This window comes from Xenopus tropicalis, chromosome 8, assembly GCF_000004195.4.
Source record: "Xenopus tropicalis strain Nigerian chromosome 8, UCB_Xtro_10.0, whole genome shotgun sequence".
NCBI lineage: Eukaryota > Metazoa > Chordata > Amphibia > Anura > Pipidae > Xenopus > Xenopus tropicalis.
Genome location: NC_030684.2, coordinates 138,881,075 through 138,903,859, shown reverse-complemented (window position 1 = coordinate 138,903,859; position 22,785 = coordinate 138,881,075). Strand labels below are relative to the sequence as shown.

The window sequence follows — 22,785 nt, the reverse complement described above, 5'->3', positions numbered from 1 at the left end:
CGTGCAACAAAAAAAATTGTCGCCCTCGGCTATTATTTTGTCGCGCGGCTTTTCTTTTGTCGCCTGTGGCTATTATTTTGTCACGCGGCTATTGTTTTGTCGCCCGCGGCTATTGTTTTGTTGCACGGCTATTGTTTCGTCGCCCGCGGCTATTATTTCGTTGCGCGGCTATTGTTTTGTCGCGCGGCTATTGTTTCGTTGCCCGCGACTATTGTTTTGTCGCCCGCGGCTATTATTTTGTCGCGTGGCTATTGTTTCGTCGCCCGCGGCTATTATTTTGTGGTGCGGCTATTCTTTTGATGCCCGCGGCTATTCTTTTTTGACGCCGGTGACAATTATTGGACGTGCGGCAAATTTTTCCATCCATTTCACGAAACAATCCGCCAATGGCGAAACGCAGAAATTCGCCGCGAATCCATGCCTGGCGAAACATTTCGCCCATCACTACTGGCCACCCCTGGTCTACAATACGTCCATCTCTACTACTGGCTCTCAATGGAGGGAAGGAAATGGGGTTGATGTACAACACAGTAGAACCGAATCAGGCTTCAGTGAGGGCAAAGGTTCCTAAATAATGTTTTTTTTTCATTAACATGACTCCAGATAAAGTTATGTGAATTGTATCTGTTTCAGTTTTGTTGTTGTTGTTCTATCTGTGATGGTTAAGAAGTTGTCTACAAGGTTGGAGAAGAATTTCCAATTACAATATGGTGGAGCAGTACAAGGGACATGCCAAGAGATCCAGTACCTATTAATCTCTTGATTACATTTCATCGTTCCAAACAATATTTAGGAGCAGGAATCTACAAGCTGGGTTTCCAGATACCCATGGTGTGAGAAGTTACAGTATATGAAAGAAAGAGAACATGCCTCAGAACTGACATAAGGCAGTAGAACGATCCGTTCCAAGTCAATGTATAAAACAGGAATGTTCTACAGGTTACTTACAGTGAATGGATCTAAAGAAGTCCACTTGCTCCTTATGGTTCTAAATCGAGTTCTTTTGGTTCCTCACAGAGAGAAGTCAGATGTACCTGGCACTGGGGCTCATAGGATCAGTACTAGCCCTGCTTGTTGTTGCTGCTGCCTTTGTTATCAAGACCAGACAGAAACGATCTTCATGGCTAATCCAGCACCTTCAGCGTCTTAAAACAGGTACCCTCTACCCTGCCCCATAATGCCTTGCTCATATATAGTAGAGGAGATGAGTTCAGTTTTAAATGAATGCAGTAACAATACAAATGTAAAGGGTATGAATGATTATGTTTGGTCCATGAAAGGGAGGCAAAAAGAACTTTTAACGTTCTGGTAAAGCTCTAATGGGAGGGTGGAGGCCCCTGGAAAGGCTATTGTGGTGCAACGTCTTGTCTTCTCTCTGTAGTCCACAGCCGCATTCCCAAAGTGAAAATGTCTTCTACACCCATACTGGTATCATTTGTGCCAGAGGAGCCCAGGTACACCGAGTTACCTTCACGTAAGTCTCTCATTGGTTCTAAGCCACGGCAAATTATTTTGCAGAATATGAATATAATCGAGAAGTTCAATCCTTTTGCCACAGAACCTCCTACATCATTTCTAGGCAGTCTAGAGAAACAGCTATCTGAAGCCTTGTCCAATTTGCTCGAGAATGGGTAACAAATTCATCCTGATCCCAACCGTTCCAGGCAATACATTGGTGAATGTATTAGTAAGATCTCCCTACACTGGGAGATATTGTCCTTCTCCTCTTATGCCCTACGTTATTCCTGATGAGCTTTCAGTTTTTTTTTATTATCAGGACAAAATTGTTTCAAGTTTACCTAAGCCTAAGCCTATGTTAGTGATGAGGCTATTCATAGCCATTTGCTATCCTGGAGGTACCTTCATGTTGTAGTGGTACTCAAAAGACCTCCCATTACCTAGAACAGTGGTTCTCAACCTGTGGGTCGGGACTCCTTTGGGGGTCGAACCCTTTCAGAGGGGTTGCCTAAGACCATGTTGTAGTGGTACTCAAAAGACCTCCCATTACCTAGAACAGTGGTTCTCAACCTGTGGGTCGGGACTCCCTTGGGGGTCGAACCCTTTCACAGGGGTTGCCTAAGACCATGGGAAAACACATATTTCTGATGGTCTTAGGAATAATTTTATGGTTGGGGGTCACCAAAACATGAGGAACTGTATTAAAGAGTTGTGGCATTAGGAAGGTTGAGAACCACTGACCTAGAACGTCTGTTGGTTATAACATTTATTCCGTTAATCTCCTATTTAGTTGGCTATAATGCATATTATTTTTTTCCCATCCTTGTATTAGAAGGCACAACAGAACATCTCAACCAAAAAAGGCATTTCCTAGCCCATCATCAGAACAACAACGACCAATCTGCTGGAAGGGTTCCTATTTTTGGGCAAAAGAACGAGTTCTCCGATCTAACAAACGATGAAACTGCCATTTTGAAGCAGCACTTTCCAGGAAGTAATTCTATCCCAAGTTCTAATGGTTATTCTGTTGGTGAATCTTACCCATAAACAACTCAGTTCTGCTGGTTTCTGTAGGGATCAGAGGTGGAACTCAGTCTGAGAGCTAGGTAAAAAAAGAGACTTCTGGTCTTTATGGCTACTGGACTGTATTTAACCTTTCTAACAACTTAGGTGAGCTAAAAAATAACAAAATGTATACTATTTTGCTACCAAATGTATATATTTATTATGGTATCCATAATTCAATGTGCCATTTTTATAATATAAAATATTATTATTGTTAATTTGCCTTGGGAAAATACTGTCAAAATTCACTATCCCTTCCAATAAAGCTTATAAAAAGGAAGAAAAGGACATAAAGATATGTAAAGGAGAGGAGGTCTGATCATGGACCTTATTATGGAATTGTCCATTTCAATAACAGCTTTATGAACCAATAAGGAAGCTGGATAGTTATCTTCGAGCTGATGGTTCTACTTACACTTTGCAAAAGCTTTTAAAGCAGAAGGAAAGTCATTTTGACATTTTACTGGCAATAGATTAGCCACATTAGTTCCACCTAGAACAATATGAAAGCTTTACTATACCTGAGTAACAGCTCTAAAAGCTTCTTGTGATAGCAGCTGCCATTTTAGCTTGGTCTTGGTAGCTTCCTGCTGCAGTTATGGCCGTTGGAAGCTCAGGTCACACATTCCTAAGGGAGGGGGGAGCAGGAGAAGGGAGGGGGAGAGAACTGAGCAGACTTGTGCCCCAAACCTGAAGGAACCCTAAAAGAGAGGAAGTCTAATACTGAAGAACATGTTCCCAAAAAGAGGAGACAAGAAATCCTGTTTCTTTCGATAGAGGACTCAGTGCAGTGTTTCTGTGAGTGCTTATGGCTCTATTTAGATAGACCTTTCTGATAAAGCTTAGTTTAAAAAATTTTACCTTTCCTTCTCCTTCTGGCCCATAATGAATTATTGTTTAATGGTCTTGGAAACTCTGTGAGAATTGGCATAATGGTTATACATAGTGATGAGCGAATCTGTCCCGTTTCACTTCGTCATAAAATTCACGAAACGGCAAGAAAATTTGCGAAACGGCGAAAAATTCGCAAAACGCATTTGTTGCACTTTTTTTTGTCACCCGCATCTTTTTTGTCGCCCATGCATTTTTTGCTGCGACCACGCCCAATTTGACACAACCACGCCCTTTTTACACACAATTGCGCCTAATTTGGCGCGACTGCGCCCAATTTGATGTGACCGCACCCAATTTGACGCGCAACAAAAAAATTTCTGTGCAACGAAATTTTCCACGCCGGATTTTCACGGAAGTTTCGCGAAACAATTCACCGATGGCGAAATGCGGAAATTCACTGCGAATCCATGTCAAAAAGATTCGCTCATCACTAGTTATACATACAATGCTAACTGGTCAGATGCCATGTATATATAATTGCACCTTTATGCACTGGTAGTGGTATTACTTCTGGAAGCTTTTTTTGATATTTATGAAATGTCTCCCTTCTTGGACCTCTCTCTGGTCCTTAACTTTACTCTTCTTATCACGTCATTACATTATACTGATCTTCTCAAAACAAGTATTTCTCTTATATGCTTCAGATTTCTTGATAATACTTGTTGAAAATCTACCCAGAAAGACTTTGAGTACGGTATAGCTCCTCACTGAACTATCAATGTGTAAATGGGCTCAAAATCTCCATCTGTTCCAATAAATGTGATTCTTGGAAGCTGAACAACCAGAATTTCACCGAGTTTTGCAAAGAGATTCTCATTAAGGTTAACTTAATATCGTACAAACCTACCTACAACAGCCAACCTTCTGCTGAGGGACATGGGCTTCTTCTTTTTATCTTGTTCCTTATTTGTCTTTTATTATCATTCGAACATTATAGTTACATATCTGCTGAAGTTCTATCAAACACCCCAGAACTCACTATTAATAATGTATAGTTCTATTATTTAGGCTTTTATATATCTCAGAAGTTTTTTGTAGGTTTGAACTGTGGAGTTCTAGTTTGCTACATATCTTTCTTCTTGAGGATCTTTGTTGAAGGACCCCTCTGGGGCGAGAATAAGGGATGATCTTTATATCCACCTCCTTATGAACCAAATAGTAGACGACACAGAACATCCAAAGTTCCATTTAGAATCACTGTGATTTGAAGCCCTTATAGGGTAATGAATGAAGCTCTACACACCCAGAACCCTTATGGTTATGGGACTTTCCTATCAACGCCAACCAATGGGCATTTCTGGTCATCGTTAGTAATGAGCGAATCTGTTCCGTTTGGCTTCGCTGAAAAATTTGCGAAAAAATTTGCGAATCTTTCAAAAGATCCGTGAATTGGCGAAAATGTCATGCGGCAAAAAAAATTGTCGCCCGCGGCTATTATTTTGTCACTCGCGGCTTTTATTTTGTCACCCGCGGCTATTATTTCGTCGCCCGAGGCTATTATTTAGTCGCCCGAGGCTATTATTTTGTCGCCCGCGGCTATTATTTCGTCGCCCGCGGCTATTATTTTGTCACCCGCTGCTATTATTTTGTCGCCCAGGCTATTATTTCGTCGCACAGCTATTATTTCATCGCACGGCTATTATTTTGTCGCCCGCGGCTATTATTTTGTCACTCGCGGCTTTTATTTTGTCACCCGCGGCTATTATTTAGTTGCCCGAGGCTATTATTTTGTCACACGGCTATTATTTCGTCGCCCGCTGCTATTATTTTGTCGCCCGCGGCTATTATTTCGTCGCCCGGCTATTCTTTTGACGCCCGCGACTATTCTTTTTTTTGACGCCGGCGTCAATTTTTGGACGTGCAGCGAATTTTTCCGCGCAAATTTTTTCATCCATTTCGCAAAACAATCCGCCAATGGCAAAATGCGGAATTTCGCCACGAATCCAAGCATGGCGAAACATTTCGCCCATCACTAGTCATCGTCTCTCAGACAGACATAGAACTGCTAAGAAAGGTTTAGAACATATTTTTTATTGCACATATCATTTATGATGGGCAAGACCTGTAGCCCAATAAGAGCAGAGCGGATATACAGTAGGTTGCACAATGCTCATTTAACTTATTAGATTAAAAAAGACACATTTTCAAGTCAAGCTTAATTTCTGATGACATGTACTCTCAGTATATTACATTGGGGGAAAAAAATATTGGCGCTTTTGCAGATATCACATGACTTCATCTTAAGATTTTTTGATGACTTCGTATTTAGTAAAAACATCTTCATTTGCTGTAATAGGTGCCTGGGTAAAGATAAAGGCATTAAATTATATTTCCAATTCGTTGATGAACATCGAGACCCCCCTCCACCATGATACATAAAACAGGTTAGTGGTGGATCCTCTACTAAGAATGTTGTTGCCCCATTGCTCTACTACAATCCTAAGAGCCAATGGATAATTACCTGTGGAAATGTGACCTGCTCATAAAATGGTTCTGGGTCCATTTGTTGCTCTTGTCCTTTCTGTTTCCTGGGTTTCTTTTTTGGGTTATTTTTCTCCTTAAAAAAATAAGATGAATTCCAATGAGCCACAAGACTACAGTAATTGGTGAAGCAGAGAGGGTCCAGGCAACTACCTTTGATATAATGTATAATCGTAATTGGTCTTTATTTGTTATCGTTTGTGGTTTTGCCATTCATTTTTTGGCTCCATTTTGGAATTCCTTACTTACTAGGGTCCCACCAGGTAATGGTCTAAACATAAGTGGGAGCGAATAGTAAGATGAGGAATCCAAGATAGTAATAATAAGAACATCGGTGTAGACTAAGGATTAATCTGCTTTCTGGGTGAATAGTCAGAGACCCTGGCAACCCAAAGTTTCAATGTAAGAGAAGCGAAACAGAAGGTCAAACACCTACAAATACACCACAAAAAATACAAAAATTAAGACTGATTTAAAATGGTCTTTTTGTCCACATCATTCTTTAATTTAATTTCAACTAATACCATTGGGCTTGGATAGACTGATTGAATCAATTCACTATATTATGGAACCATTAAGCCCTCTTCTGTTTCCTCATAGTCGCTAAAATGTCACCTATGATATTCCAGAATATATTTTGCTGTTTCAGATTAACATTTTCTTTTTTACTTAGCACTGAGAATGAAAATACCTTCCATCAGCTGCAGGCCAGACAACCAATTATAAGGCTCTTTCTAAGGCTGATGCCACACGAGGCGTTTTTCCACTGCATATTTTCGAATTCTCTCGGCGGCTGAAAAACGCCCGATATCATCATCCATCGAAATAACTTGAAAAGACTCAAAGCAAACCACACAATGCGGAAATACGCTAGAAAACGCCTTAGCACGGATTTTTCAAGCGTAGGCCGAAATACGCCAGTATTTGCAAAGCAAGCTATTCCTATGTATACACAAAGGCAGCTGCCAGACCTAGCGGAAATACGCAGCGTTTTTTGCTATTTCGCACTATTAGCACCATGGAAATGGGATTTGCTACGTCACCAGTACTAGGCTGAAAAACGCCATGTGTGGCTTGTGCAGCGTTTGTAGGCCGAGAAAAAACGCAGTGGAAAAACGCCACGTGTGGCATCAGCCTAAAGCCAATATTAAAACAAACCCCACCCTCCCTACCCAAATAACAAACACAATCGTTGTCCCAATCTGGTCTCCAATTTTAGAAAATGTAAAGCCTACATTTTCCTACAATGAATTAGGGATGCACCAAATTCGGGCCGAATCCAGCCTTTTTTTAATGGATTCGGTTTCGGCGAATCCACCCCATGCCCAATGGCATTATTTGTACTGCATATATCCCCTCTGTTTGCCAGCACCACCATCACCATATTTAAACAAATAGCAGCTTTCACCCAGCAGCCATTTTTCCTCTGACACATGATCAGTTATGTTTAAATCTACAAACAGCATACACCCACAGAGACCTTCATTCAGCATAGATTTTATCAAGAATGCAGGCTTACACAGGCAGAAATAGTTCTGGTTTGTTTGAGCACTGTAATAATTAAGTCGAACTCAGGAGAGAAGGTTAGGAGAAAAAATAGGCTAGCTACAACCGGATATGCCATCAATTCATTGGCTGCCCATTTACTAAAGGTCATGGGTTTTTTTTTTTATGATTTTTATTTTCTTTTTATGCAGAAGAAAAAGTGGATTTTACTGTTTTCTCTAAACCACGAAAAATGTGCGATTTATTCGATTATAAAACGAAAAAGTTTTGTCTCGGAAAAAAAAGTCGCACCCTGGCGAGAATCACATTGTTTCATTCATTTTTTCAAGTTTTGAGAGACAATTTTTATTGGCTTCTATTGAACCTCTCCGGCTTTTACTTGCCGTGTTTTTTCTGACGACTTTTCAAGGATTTTTTCTTTATAAAAAAGCGAATATTCGTGGTTCTTAAGAATATCCTTCAGTATAGTCTGATTTGCGGGGGTTTTTCGAACCGTGAAAAAAACATAAACTCGAATTTTGATAAATCCTGGTTGGAGAGGTTTTTGTGTATTTCTTTGATTTGTAAGCGCACAAAAATTCTTATGAAAATCATTTTTCGGGGCATTTGTGGTTATGCGGATTTTTTTCATGGGGTTTTTTTTGGTCATTTTGATAAATTACTTGCCATTCGTGATAATTAGAGAAAATGTGTTTTTTCGTGCCTTCCATAGCCTCTAAAACGAGAATGGCAATAGATTTGCCTCCATGTATTTCAATAAACCGGAGGGAGATTCGGGTCATTATGGGTTATTTTTGGTTAGATGAACAATAAGGTTGACTTTGCAGTTGGTCTACTGTAGGAAAGGGCTTCATTCCATTAGTGACCATGTTTGGGTGATCAGGCCAAGGAGAGCCACAGGAATCAATGCTGGCTCCAGTCTTTTAGCAGTCTACACTGTTTAAGGTATAGAATATATAGGTATCTAGAAGACACAAAACTTGGGTGCAGAGCTTGGCTTGAGTGAGGGTGTAGTTGAGTTTCACGATGAAGAAATAGAAAAACCACCAAACCGTGGCACAATATGCACATTATCTCTTGATAAATCAATGTTAAGTGACTTAGGAAATAAGAAACATAGAAACTATGGTAGGAAACGAGCAGAGTTGTAGGGGTTGATGAATACAATTCCAGCATAGGGCATTAATTCTAGAACATCTAACTTGATCTGTTCATTATAATATTCCTTCAGAACCAATTAATTGAGGGGTTTGTCCATTAAAATATAGAACAGCTGTCAACTTTTGCAGTTGGTTCAGAGAAAACATCTGCCCTACTGTATATATTCCAGTGGTTATACAGTTCTCTTGGGGATTATTATTCCCATAAGGATATAGAGTTCCTTACCTGAGTAGGATGGCACACCACACTATACTCTGTTTCTGCATTGACTTTGGCGGTTGCTCCGTTCTTTTGGTTTCTTTCTGGCCCCTTTTGAAAAGAAAAATGTTTTAATGACCATGGTCTACTCTGCAGGACATAATACCCTTGTAATGACCCAATAAACACTACAGTTCCTTACCTGAGTAGGATGACACACCACACTATACTCTGTTTCTGCATTGACTTTGGCGGTTGCTCCGTTCTTTAGGTTTCTTTCTGGCCCCTTTTGAAAAGAAAAATGAGTACATATGTTTTAATGACCATGGTCTACTCTGCAGGACATAATCCCCTTGTAACGACCCAATAAACACCACAGTTCATTACTTGAGGAGGATGAGACACCATACAATACTCTGTTTCGGGTTTCTGCCTGCTCGTTTCGTTGGTCGTTTCCCTATTGCGCCCCTTTTGAATAAGAGAATTGGTATCATGTTTGGTGTATATATATATTAGTGAAGCAAGAAGGCCTAAAGGAAGGTGTTGCAGGTATTACAACAAGCAGTCATGCCTGCAGGATCCCTACAGTGTATATTATATCATACAATGTCCATTTAAGATGACATGTTTGCTTACACACCACCTGCATTGAGTGGAGCTTGAAATCAGAGGGCTCATTTATTAAAGTGGGCAAGGGCCAAAATTCAAAGCAGCAGGTACAAAGCTCTTTATTTTTGCCCCACCTTACACCTGACAGGGCAGCATTTGGTAAAAATGTCAAAGTCTCCTAGAAGGAGATGGTTCCCCACAAGGAACCAAAGCCCAGAAGCTCTGCAACTCAACCAGGTTCCAGTGCTATGTACATTGGGTGCTGATGAGTATCTTCCCTATCCAATGGGTATCCCAATGTGATTTATAAACATCTTCAGGGTAACTACTAGAAACCAGTAGCACAACACTTGAAAATATTGTCTAATAAATAGATTTGGGGTACAGGTGAAAGTCTCCCTCTTGCCTTTTCTGCATGTACTTGGCTATAGATGGTCAGGGAGGTGTTGGTTCTTCTCTGGGGAGTGTTGGCAGGGTATATATTGACATCTTCCACCTGCAATAAATACAAAACACATAAATATATTGGATTGCAGAGAGGGGTACTAGTAATTATGTGGGAGCTCAACAAATCTGGGTGTATGGGCTTGCTCAGACATAATGCCCAGTATCCCAAAACATATTGATTGTGAGGCTTTGATTGTATAGGTATGGGATCCAGAAAGTTCTAAATTACAGAAAGGCCGTTTCCCATAGACTCCATTATTAGAAAATAATTTTTGAAAATGATTTCCTTTTTCTCTGTAATAATATAACAGTACCTGTACTTGATCCCAACTAAGATATAATTACCCCTTATTGGGGCAGAACAGTCCTATTGGGTTTATTTCATGGTTAAATGATTCCCTTTTCTCTGTAATAATAAAACAGTACCTGTACTTGATCCCAACTAAGATATAATTACCCCTTATTGGGGGCAGAACAGCCCTATTGGGTTTATTTAATGGTTAAATGATTCCCTTTTCTCTGTAATAATAAAACAGTACCTGTACTTGATCCCAACTAGGATATAATTACTCCTTATTGGGGGCAGAACAGCCGTATTGGGTTTATTTCATGGTTAAATGATTCCCTTTTCTCTGTAATAATAAAACAGTACCTGTACTTGATCCCAACTAAGATATAATTACCCCTTATTGGGGCAGAACAGCCCTATTGGGTTTATTTCATGGTTAAATGATTCCCTTTTCTCTGTAATAATAAAACAGTACCTGTACTTGATCCCAACTAGGATATAATTACCCCTTATTGGGGGCAGAACAGCCCTATTGGGTTTATTTAATGGTTAAATGATTCCCTTTTCTCTGTAATAATAAAACAGTACCTGTACTTGATCCCAACTAAGATATAATTACCCCTTATTGGGGGCAGAACAGCCCTATTGGGTTTATTTAATGGTTAAATGATTCCCTTTTCTCTGTAATAATAAAACAGTACCTGTACTTGATCCCAACTAGGATATAATTACCCCTTATTGGGGGCAGAACAGCCCTATTGGGTTTATTTCATGGTTAAATGATTCCCTATTCTCTGTAATAATAAAACAGTACCTGTACTTGATCCCAACTAAGATATAATTACCCCTTATTGGGGGCAGAACAGCCCTATTGGGTTTATTTCATGGTTAAATGATTCCCTATTCTCTGTAATAATAAAACAGTACCTGTACTTGATCCCAACTAGGATATAATTACCCCTTATTGGGGGCAGAACAGCCCTATTGGGTTTATTTAATGGTTAAATGATTCCCTTTTCTCTGTAATAATAAAACAGTACCTGTACTTGATCCCAACTAAGATATAATTACCCCTTATTGGGGGCAGAACAGCCCTATTGGGTTTATTTAATGGTTAAATGATTCCCTTTTCTCTGTAATAATAAAACAGTACCTGTACTTGATCCCAACTAAGATATAATTACCCCTTATTGGGGGCAGAACAGCCCTATTGGGTTTATTTAATGGTTAAATGATTCCCTTTTCTCTGTAATAATAAAACAGTACCTGTACTTGATCCCAACTAAGATATAATTACCCCTTATTGGGGCAGAACAGCCCTATTGGGTTTATTTCATGGTTAAATGATTCCCTTTTCTCTGTAATAATAAAACAGTACCTGTACTTGATCCCAACTAAGATATAATTACCCCTTATTGGGGCAGAACAGCCCTATTGGGTTTATTTCATGGTTAAATGATTCCCTTTTCTCTGTAATAATAAAACAGTACCTGTACTTGATCCCAACTAAGATATAATTACCCCTTATTGGGGCAGAACAGCCCTATTGGGTTTATTTAATGGTTAAATGATTCCCTTTTCTCTGTAATAATAAAACAGTACCGGTACTTGACCCCAGGTCCCAAGCATTCTGGATAACAGGTCCCATACCAATACTAATAGGATTCAGACAATTCTTTTCCCCACTGGGACAAACTGTTGCAAGCATGATGGGTAAACTCTTGGCACATATGTGCTCAGTGAGCTTGTTCAATTTTCAAAATGCACTTGACAAGGGTGACCATTATAACCAATCGTCTTGTCCCAAATCCAGCTGCAGAACTGGTAAGTTCTTCGTAGAAGGCTTCAGAGTGAGTGGCTATAATAACTAAATGCCATACAAGTACAACTTTCTGCAGAACTAGGGCAATGCTTGGTAGACCTTTTCTGGTCAAAGCCCCTTTGAAGGACCTGCCTCAGTTTATAAAAAGTTATAGATATAGAAAAATGAGACCATCCAATTATAAGAATATATAAAAAGCAAATTGGCATCATCTCCATTTCCCCCCTAATATGCCTTCAGGCTGAGCCCCATAGTCTAAGAACCACCGATCTAGAACCAAGCAGATCTATCGTAAGCCTGTCTGTACTCAAACTGATTGAACACCTTGACCATTATGATAACCAAAATTACTGGGGAGAAATCCGTGCAATATAAACCTGAGAGTAGATGGACTGTCCTTCCATTTCTCCAGCTGTATTCTGATAATCTGAAAGAGAGAAGTTTAAAAATAGTAGTAGTAAAATATGATGGTGTAAGAAAACGGAAGTAAAAATAACCGTTTGCTAGGTTTTTGCAGGAAGGAGCTCTCACAGATCAAACACAGAGGTTATCACAAATATAACATGTAATATATATATATGTATACCAATGGTAACTTTGTATTAAATACACAGGTATGTTCTCAGCAGGAACATCTACTTACCTGGCTTCTTCCTCCTCTTTCTCACAAAGAACAATATGGCGGATATGGTGAACACGATTAGAAGGGCAAGTATCAGTCCTATGAGATAATGGAGGTATTCAAGCGGGTTTTGATCCGTGCCTGAAGAATAGAATAATGAATTAGTCATATTTCTAAGTTATATTAGGGTTATTTATTGAATAAATAATACAACTCATTAGAGAGAAGGGTTCTGATGTTGTTCTGCCCAGGGAGGAGATGGGATAAGGGCATCTGAGGTTTCTGGTCTCTTTCCTGAGCAACATCAGAACCCCTCTCTGTTTTCCTTCTGTAGGTATAGCTTTCTGCCTGTACAGTTACAGGAACTGACCAGCAGATGGCACTGTCATTACAAAATGCAATATATTGGCAGTAGTGATGAGCGAATCTGTTCTGTTTCACTTCGCCATAAAATTGGCAAAATGGCAAGAAAATTTGCAGAACGCATTTGTCGCACCATTTTTTTTTGTCACCTGCCCCCATTTTTGACACGACTGCACCCAATTTAGACATGACTGCACCCAATTTAGACACGACCACACCCAATTTAGACACGGCCGCACCCAATTTAGACACGGCCGCACCCAATTTAGACACGACCGCACCCAATTTAGACACAACCGCACCTTTTTTTGACACACAACTGATTTTTCCGCATCGAATTTTCACGGAAGTTTCGCAAAACAATTCACCAATGGGGAAATACAGAAATTCACTGCGAATCCATGTCTCGCAAAATAATTCGCTCATCACTAATTGGCAGGTAATACAAACTTAAATAGCTCTGAAATGAATTTGTAAATTGCAAAAGTGCCAAGTAGTGATGAGCGAATCTGTCCCATTTTGCTTTGAATCAAAAGATTCACGAAAAGGGGAAAAATTTGTGAAACGGTGACAATTCTTTTGCCGCTCGCGACAATTTTTGGATGCGCAGTGAATTTTGACACCCCTCTTGTGAAAAAATCCACCAAATGCATAACATGGAAATTCACCGTGTATCCATGCCTGGCGAATTTTTTCATCCATCACTAGTGCTAAGAAAAGCACCCTGGCCAATTTGTTTTTAAGGTTTAATAAAATTAAATATAGTATTGCCATAAATAAAAATACAGTTCCTCTCCTTTATAATGATAAAAGTTGAACTGAGTTAGACCTGAACACAAAAGCAGAACCAAGAGCAATACTTGATGGGAAGCTGTAGCCCAACTGCCCAGTAAAGTTCCCCCCCAAGCCCAGTATTTGTGTATGGGTTTCCGCTAACGGTGTTTATACCTTCTGCAACAAACCTTAGATATAAATAAATAAAAAAGTTCAGCATTTGGGATCATTACAAGGTGGGAAGTCATGTGGTTGGCTGGGAGGCCACACAACTAGAGAAGCATCAAAGTTGGGGAGTTCACAGAAGGACAATTACTTTGATAAGGGGTATGGAAGGTCTCAGAAGGACTTGGGCTTGGGGTTGTCTACACTGGAGATGACGCTTTTGGGCGGATTTGATAACTGCATACAAATATAAATAGTTCATAAATAAGGGATGCTTCTTTTCAACCATTCTTTCTAGAGGCCTCAGGGGAATCTTTTCAGTTTAGAAGGAACAGGTTCCATCTTGAGATGGTTTGATTTAGTTATTCAAAGGTCTGAAGTAGGCTTGGACCTGAATTTTAATGAAGTGTAAATATAAGATCATTGGTATTAACAAAAATGATTTAATGTTAATCCACTGGCCACCATTTTTGGGAAGATTTTTTTTTTGGGAAGTTGAGGAGCATGGGAGGTCTCAGAAGGGCTTGGGCTTGGGGTTGTCTACATTGGAGATGACACTTATGGGCGGATTTGATAACTGCATACAAATATAAATAGTTCATAAATAAGGGATGCTTCTTTTTAACCATTCTTTCTAGAGGCCTCAGGGGAATCTTTTCAGTTTAGAAAGAACAGGTTCCATCTTGAGATGGTTTGATTTGGTTATTCAAAGGTCTGAAGACCAGGTATTGGACCTGAATTTTAATGAAGTGTAAATATAAGACCATTGTATTAAGGTCTCAGAAGGGCTTGGGCTTGGGGTTGTCTACACTGGAGAGACGCTTATGGGCGGATAACTGCATACAAATATAAATAGTTCATAAAAAAGGGATGATTCTTTTTAATCATTCTGTCTGGAGGCCTCTGAAGGCCAGGTCTTGGACCTGAATTTTAATGAAGTGTAAATATAAGATCATTGGTATTAACAGAAATGATTTAATGTTAATCCACTGGCCACCATTTTTGGGAAGATTTTTTTTGGGAAGTTGAGGAGCATGGGAGGTCTCAGAAGGGCTTGGGCTTGGGGTTGTCTACATTGGAGATGACACTTATGGGCGGATATGATTACTGCATACAAATATAAATAGTTCATAAAAAAGGGATGATTCTTTTTAATCATTCTGTCTGGAGGCCTCTGAAGGCCAGGTCTTGGACCTGAATTTTAATGAAGTGTAAATATAAGATCATTGGTATTAACAGAAATGATTTAATATTAATCCACTGGCTGCCATTTTGGGAAGAATTGCATGGAGGCTCAGTGGGTAGCCCTTCTGCTTATGCTGGGGTCCTGGGTTTGATTCCAGCCAGGGCACTCTCGGCAAGGAGTCTGTTTGATCCCCCCGATACTTCGGTTTCTTTATTAATCTATTATGTTACTGTAGCTAGGGCTTTATATGGCCAATACCTGGCATAAAGTCCATCATTTCCTTGTGTAGAAGGAACCCACCTTTATTACAGATATCGGAAAGTTTCAGACCCCTAGAGGCGCTGCTGACAGGATTGCGTGCAGTACAGGTATAGGCCCCATCTGATTCATTATAGACATGGAGAGTAGGGCCGGGCCCCTCTGTGTCTGTCCTGTCTCTATGACTCCAGGTAATGGTCACATCCTCTTCATTTACTGTGCAGCTTAATATAATGTTACAGCTCCCACTCCCACTCCTATTGTGATGGATCTGTATGTCCTCAGCCACCAGGGATTCTACATGAAACAAAAAGTCAGTAAATTACAAGATTAAATTTGTTTATTTGTGGGGCAATAAATGAATGGGGCAAAGACCCAAGCTTTGGGTATTCTGCTCAAGCTGCCAGACAACTGCCAGACAAAATGTAGTTTTTGACCCAGAAAGTTGATATTTCTGCTCCTTTTTCTGAAGATCTGAGGCACCTAGGCCCCATATCTACCTTGGTCAGTGCCACTATTGCTTTACTTTTATTCTTATGGCCTTCAACTATTAGGTATCATAGACTGGTCTGCTGATCTTGAGTCTACTGTGCCATATTTGGCAAAGAGACTATGGGTAATGGTGGGCCAAATGGGTTGTGTGGTGCACTTATACTTATATAAAGGATAATCCAGTCTGTTCATGATACTCTTGAGCCTCAGTCATCAGGGCCTACTGTAACTACTACTGGGAATATTGCAATCTTTGGGCCAGGCATCCCCAACCTTTCTTACTCATGAACCACAGTCAAATGTAAAAAGACTTGGGGAGCAACACAAGCACCATAAAAGTTCATGGAGGAGCCAAATAAGGGCTGTGATTGGCTATTAGGGGCCTCTATGCACCCTATCAGCTTACAGGGGCTTTATTTGGTAGGAAATCTAGTTTTTATTCAACCAAAACTTGCCCCCAAGTCAGGAATTCAAAAATAACTCCCTGGTTTGGGGGCACTGAGAGCAACATCCAAGGGGTTGGGGAGCAACATGTTGCCTACTGGTTGGGGACCATTGCTTTAGACAATGCCCAATAACTCTGTGCCCACCTGTTACCCACTACCAGACCAACAATCCTCCCATTGCCACACAATTTAAGGTAAGCTCCCCTTACCCTTTTTAGGTCTTCCAATCTGGGGTAAGAAGTTGGTAATTGAGTAGAATACAGACTTACTATAGACCCTGAGACTGTAGTACTGATCGCAGTTTGTTTGGGAGATGTCTGTCAAGTAGGTCCCTTGGTCCTTCTTGGTTAGATGAGTGAAGATTAAGGAGCCATCAGTGGTGCTGTCTATTCTCCCCTGGTACTGAGAATCCCTGATACTGATAGGGGAGTTTGGTTTGGTCTCAGCAAATAGATTCCCACTGGTACCAATGACAAACTTCCAACCAATCTCTGTGTTCCCTGTTACATTCACCGGTAGAGTCGCTGTTCCTCCCACTTTCCCGTTGATATTTCGGTTGGGCCCACAGGAACCTGCATACACACTGCCTGATGATACAAAGGCAAACACATACCAGACTTTAAGCAAAATAGAAATGGGGTATTTTAATTCCCCCTTCCCTTCTATCTCTTTCTTAGCTGAGCCCTCATAGAATATTAGAAGCTGAACTATAACATATGACCTGTGCTCTGATAAACTTCAGGCACACTTTACTGCTGCGCTGCAAGTTGGAGTGATATCCCCCCCTCACCCCCAGCAGCCGATCAGCAGAACAATGGGAAGGGAGCAAGATAGCAGCTCCCAGTAGGTATCAGAATAGCACTCAGTAGTAAGAAATCCAAGTCCGGCTTGGGACTCCTCCAGTTACATGGGAGTAGGAGAAACAATAGGTTAGCTGAAAGCAGTTCTAATGTGTAGCGCTGGCTGAAAGCTCAGACTCAGGCACAAGGCACTGAGATGGCGCCTACACACCAATATTACAGCTACAAATACATTTGTTGGTTGAAGAATAAAAGGTTAAATGGCAGAGGGAATTATTTGCTGCGTAATAGTGTCATTTAGAGATAAAAAGTGCCCCATAAAAATCATGGCAGGGTCCATTTAAACTAAGGTTGCTCAACACTGGGCAGCAACCCATAGCAACCAATCAGTGATGAGCTTTTTTCAGCCAGCTGCAGGTTGAACACTGAGAGCAAGCATCTCCTTGGTTGCCAAGGGTTACTGCCCAGGTGCTTATTAGCCCAGTGCTTTATAAATGACCCAGACTATCTATAGATTTACTGAAGAACAGAAATAGAGGCTGGAGAGCAGGAAGTACATCACTCTGTATGCCGCCATGGTTTCAATATGTATCGAATACCCCAGATCTCATCGTATTCACAATGGAGGTAAATTACATTCCTACACAGTTACTACATATCTGCACTAATCCTGACTATCCCAATATTTCAATATATGAGCGGTTGTGTTTAGTGGTGCAAATCTATGTGTGTGCTCTTTCCCTCTCTCGTATGGGACTTATTTATATAAAGCTGCTGGGGTTATAAAGGAACAGCAAGAAATAGACTGCGGATATGAATGATAAAGGCCGTGACTTTACATTTTATTTATAAATGGAGATGAGATTGAGGTTTGGAATAAAAACTAAAACCAAAAAGGAAAACCCTAAACGCTGAACTAAATGTGGAAAACCTGCAACTCTGCAGCCCTCCCGAAATAATATAAATGTATGTAGAACTGCAATTAACTCAAACACCTACAGCTGCCCCCCGGTCTGTATGTTACACACATTTATATACTCACCCACACACATCCTGTGTCATACACTGCTCAGCCTGAGCCATCAGCCTCATTATGGGGCGTAGTATTATTATATAGTGCCTATAGTAGCAGTGAGGGGATAATAGCCTCTGGGAAGGGACTGGGGCTGTGGGATAGCAGGTATAGTAGGGAGAGATGGTGCCTATAGTAGCAGTGGGGGGATAATAGCCTCTGGGAAGGGACTGGGGCTGTGGGATAGCAGGTATAGTAGGGAGAGATGGTGCCTATAGTAGCAGTGGGGGGATAATAGCCTCTGGGAAGGGACTGGGGCTGTGGGATAGCAGGTATAGTAGGGAGAGATGGTGCCTATAGTAGCAGTGGGGGGATAATAGCCTCTGGGAAGGGACTGGGGCTGTGGGATAGCAGGTATAGTAGGGAGAGATGGTGCCTATAGTAGCAGTGGGGGGATAATAGCCTCTGGGAAGGGACTGGGGCTGTGGGATAGCAGGTATAGTACGGAGAGATGGTGCCTATAGTAGCAGTGGGGGGATAATAGCCTCTGGGAAGGGACTGGGGCTGTGGGATAGCAGGTATAGTACGGAGAGATGGTGCCTATAGTAGCAGTGGGGGGATAATAGCCTCTGGGAAGGGACTGGGGCTGTGGGATAGCAGGTATAGTAGGGAGAGATGGTGCCTATAGTAGCAGTGGGGGGATAATAGCCTCTGGGAAGGGACTGGGGCTGTGGGATAGCAGGTATAGTAGGGAGAGATGGTGCCTATAGTAGCAGTGGGGGGATAATAGCCTCTGGGAAGGGACTGGGGCTGTGGGATAGCAGGTATAGTAGGGAGAGATGGTGCCTATAGTAGCAGTGGGGGGATAATAGCCTCTGGGAAGGGACTGGGGCTGTGGGATAGCAGGTATAGTAGGGAGAGATGGTGCCTATAGTAGCAGTGGGGGGATAATAGCCTCTGGGAAGGGACTGGGGCTGTGGGATAGCAGGTATAGTACGGAGAGATGGTGCCTATAGTAGCAGTGGGGGGATAATAGCCTCTGGGAAGGGACTGGGGCTGTGGGATAGCAGGTATAGTAGGGAGAGATGGTGCCTATAGTAGCAGTGGGGGGATAATAGCCTCTGGGAAGGGACTGGGGCTGTGGGATAGCAGGTATAGTAGGGAGAGATGGTGCCTATAGTAGCAGTGGGGGGATAATAGCCTCTGGGAAGGGACTGGGGCTGTGGGATAGCAGGTATAGTAGGGAGAGATGGTGCCTATAGTAGCAGTGGGGGGATAATAGCCTCTGGAAAGGGACTGGGGCTGTGGGATAGCAGGTATAGTAGGGAGAGATGGTGCCTATAGTAGCAGTGGGGGGATAATAGCCTCTGGGAAGGGACTGGGGCTGTGGGATAGCAGGTATAGTAGGGAGAGATGGTGCCTATAGTAGCAGTGGGGGGATAATAGCCTCTGGGAAGGGACTGGGGCTGTGGGATAGCAGGTATAGTAGGGAGAGATGGTGCCTATAGTAGCAGTGAGGGGATAATAGCCTCTGGGAAGGGACTGGGGCTGTGGGATAGCAGGTATAGTAGGGAGAGATGGTGCCTATAGTAGCAGTGGGGGGATAATAGCCTCTGGGAAGGGACTGGGGCTGTGGGATAGCAGGTATAGTAGGGAGAGATGGTGCCTATAGTAGCAGTGGGGGGATAATAGCCTCTGGGAAGGGACTGGGGCTGTGGGATAGCAGGTATAGTAGGGAGAGATGGTGCCTATAGTAGCAGTGGGGGGATAATAGCCTCTGGGAAGGGACTGGGGCTGTGGGATAGCAGGTATAGTAGGGAGAGATGGTGCCTATAGTAGCAGTGGGGGGATAATAGCCTCTGGGAAGGGACTGGGGCTGTGGGATAGCAGGTATAGTAGGGATAGATGGTGCCTATAGTAGCAGTGGGGGGATAATAGCCTCTGGGAAGGGACTGGGGCTGTGGGATAGCAGGTATAGTAGGGAGAGATGGTGCCTATAGTAGCAGTAGGGGGATAATAGCCTCTGGGAAGGGACTGGGCTGTGGGATAGCAGGTATAGTAGGGAGAGATGGTGCCTATAGTAGCAGTGGGGGGATAATAGCCTCTGGGAAGGGACTGGGGCTGTGGGATAGCAGGTATAGTAGGGAGAGATGGTGCCTATAGTAGCAGTGGGGGGATAATAGCCTCTGGGAAGGGACTGGGGCTGTGGGATAGCAGGTATAGTAGGGAGAGATGGTGCCTATAGTAGCAGTGGGGGGATAATAGCCTCTGGGAAGGGACTGGGGCTGTGGGATAGCAGGTATAGTAGGGAGAGATGGTGCCTATAGTAGCAGTGGGGGGATAATAGCCTCTGGGAAGGGACTGGGGCTGTGGGATAGCAGGTATAGTAGGGAGAGATGGTGCCTATAGTAACAGTGGGGGGATAATAGCCTCTGGGAAGGGACTGGGGCTGTGGGATAGCAGGTATAGTAGGGAGAGATGGTGCCTATAGTAGCAGTGGGGGGATAATAGCCTCTGGGAAGGGACTGGGGCTGTGGGATAGCAGGTATAGTACGGAGAGATGGTGCCTATAGTAGCAGTGGGGGGATAATAGCCTCTGGGAAGGGACTGGGGCTGTGGGATAGCAGGCATAGTAGGGAGAGATGGTGCCTATAGTAGCAGTGGGGGGATAATAGCCTCTGGGAAGGGACTGGGGCTGTGGGATAGCAGGTATAGTAGGGAGAGATGGTGCCTATAGTAGCAGTGGGGGGGATAATAGCCTCTGGGAAGGGACTGGGGCTGATATTTTTACAGTAGGGGGTACATTATCCCTTATAATACATGAGTGATACTCAGAGTTCCCTGTATAACTCAGCCTGCAGCCTTGTGCCTTTATATGGGCACAGAACCCCTCAGTGACTGCTAATATCCTTATCATTTACAGTAGGGGGTACATTATCCCTTATAATACATGAGTGATACTCAGAGTTCCCTGTATAACTCAGCCTGCAGCCTTGTGCCTTTATATGGGGGGCACAGAACCCCTCAGTGACTGCTAATATCCTTATCATTTACAGTAGGGGGTACATTATCCCTTATAATACATGAGTGATACTCATAGTTCCCTGTATAACTCAGCCTGCAACCCCCCCCACACTCACACTCACTCACACACACACTCACAGAGACAATAAGGGAGAGAGCACTTACAGGGGAGCAGAGTGAGGGCTAGCAGCTTCCAGTAACCCAGAGACATGTTCCTTCTGAGCTGTATAACAGTATCTCTGCTCTGCTGGACTCCATCTGCCCACTTCCTTCCCTCTAGCTTCCCATCATGCTCTGGGCTTCTCGCTTTTCTCACCTCAAAGTGGTCGCCTGTAATAACTCAGTGTGAGGCAGCGAGCGGATCTGCCCCGAGTTGCAGAGATGTCTCTGAGTGACATTCAGCAGAGAGAGACAGTGTTTATGGGGAATGCTCTGGGCCCCTGATTAGCAGTGTCAGCTCCCTCACTATTTACCCCTATTCTATTATATATATATATATATAAACTTCCAAATAAATGGCGGCATTCACGTATAGATAAGTTGCTGTTGCCTGGGTGCAGGTCCAAATAATGTTGAAGGTGTTCGAGAGAGCTCCTGTGAGTGCTGACCCTCTCTCGAACACCTATATATATATATATATACTGTAATATATATATATTAACATGGTATTTCCAACCGGGGGTTGCACACGTATTATTATTCTATATATGTTTAGAAAAAAAAGTGGTATTAACTTTCCCTTTAGTAAAGTCCCTGCATGGCCTCAAGCCCTCCCCGGGGCCGTAATACATACAAACAGGGGCAGGGTGGGACTGGGCTGCCGGGGCACAGGGAAAGAACCCTAGTGGGCCCCCCACTGGGCGCTCCCCCCGAGTCACCGGTCTCTCTCCCATGAAAGTAAGTTTAATTTCTGTGTGTTCAGGGGAAGGGGTGGGAAAGGTGGGGGGGCTGTGGCCCTTACACCCACCACAGGGGCCCCGGGGCGCAATGGTCCCGGTGTGCCCTGCCCTGAACAGGAGTGAGAGCTCTCCACTTATTGGCCATGATTTATCAAAGAGGCAAAAGGCACCAAAATGCTTTATATTGTTGCCCCCCCCCCCCCAAAAGAAAAATATATATGGAATTTCAGCAGCTATCTGGTTGCTAGGGTCTTGTTTAGCAACCAGGCAATGGTTTGAATGAGAAACAGAAATATGAAGAGTACAACAGGATATGAATATAAAGATAAGAAATAAAAAGCAACAATAATAATAAAAGGTTCAAGGGCAAAAGTTTGTTGACTGCCGGGGTCAGTGACCCCCTATTTAAAAAGCTCACTTCCCCTCTGCCACGGGGTGAGATTCCTGCCAGTCTGTACTCAGGGGAGTCAGTCTGTATTACACTCTGTATGGGGTGTTGCCTGTACCACTGGCCCCTGAAGCTGTATTGTGAGTAACCCTGTGGGGGTTCAATAAACACTTGTTATTTTGTTGTTTGCAAGAACCTCTGGCGCCCTCTGTTGTCATTTTTCTGCATAGCAGCAAGAGAGGTGTAGTTGCACAACCCCCTCACCTTCCTCTTCTACTTAGCGAAGGCCCATGCTGGGTGGGAGAGTACAGTGTAACCCATGTTCTACTGGTACTAGTCCGGGAAGGCAGCTATTGAGCTGAAATAGAGGTTACACATAAAACCCTGCTTCATCTAAAACAGCCAATGAATGGGCAGAGTTCTGCC

At 42.6% G+C, this 22,785-nt stretch overlaps 2 protein-coding genes across 2 annotated transcripts in view; one reads left to right on the top strand and one right to left on the bottom strand.

The window, feature by feature from the left end:
- The window catches only part of LOC100493237 (Fc receptor-like protein 3), a 29,102-nt gene extending 26,088 nt beyond the window's left edge, over nt 1-3,014 (top strand). Inside the window, exons 17-19 of the mRNA XM_031891484.1 lie at nt 1,018-1,155; nt 1,382-1,474; nt 2,291-3,014. Of these exons, the coding sequence (XP_031747344.1) occupies nt 1,018-1,155; nt 1,382-1,474; nt 2,291-2,505 (446 nt within the window). The 3' untranslated portion in view covers nt 2,506-3,014. The remainder of the gene's footprint in view (nt 1-1,017; nt 1,156-1,381; nt 1,475-2,290) is intronic.
- A 6,686-nt stretch (nt 3,015-9,700) lies between these two features.
- Nucleotides 9,701-21,395, bottom strand: LOC100494772 (SLAM family member 9). Its single transcript, XM_031891833.1, has 6 exons — nt 21,238-21,395; nt 16,506-16,823; nt 15,341-15,595; nt 12,574-12,693; nt 12,308-12,357; nt 9,701-9,868 (listed from the first exon to the last, which is right to left on the bottom strand). Exons 1-6 carry the CDS (start codon nt 21,281-21,283, stop codon nt 9,701-9,703), a joined length of 957 nt encoding a protein of 318 aa, XP_031747693.1. The 5' UTR covers nt 21,284-21,395.
- Nucleotides 21,396-22,785: the final 1,390 nt, after the last annotated feature.

Bases quoted from the DNA above. Each gene is read 5' to 3' on its own strand.
- LOC100494772 (XM_031891833.1), bottom strand. From the start codon at position 21,283: ATGTCTCTGGGTTACTGGAAGCTGCTAGCCCTCACTCTGCTCCCCT. The intron at 16,824-21,237 runs GTAAGTGCTCTC...TTGTATCATCAG, and splicing joins AGCCCTCACTCTGCTCCCCT to GCAGTGTGTATGCAGGTTCC. The intron at 15,596-16,505 runs GTAAGTCTGTAT...TGTTTCATGTAG, and splicing joins CTACAGTCTCAGGGTCTATA to AATCCCTGGTGGCTGAGGAC.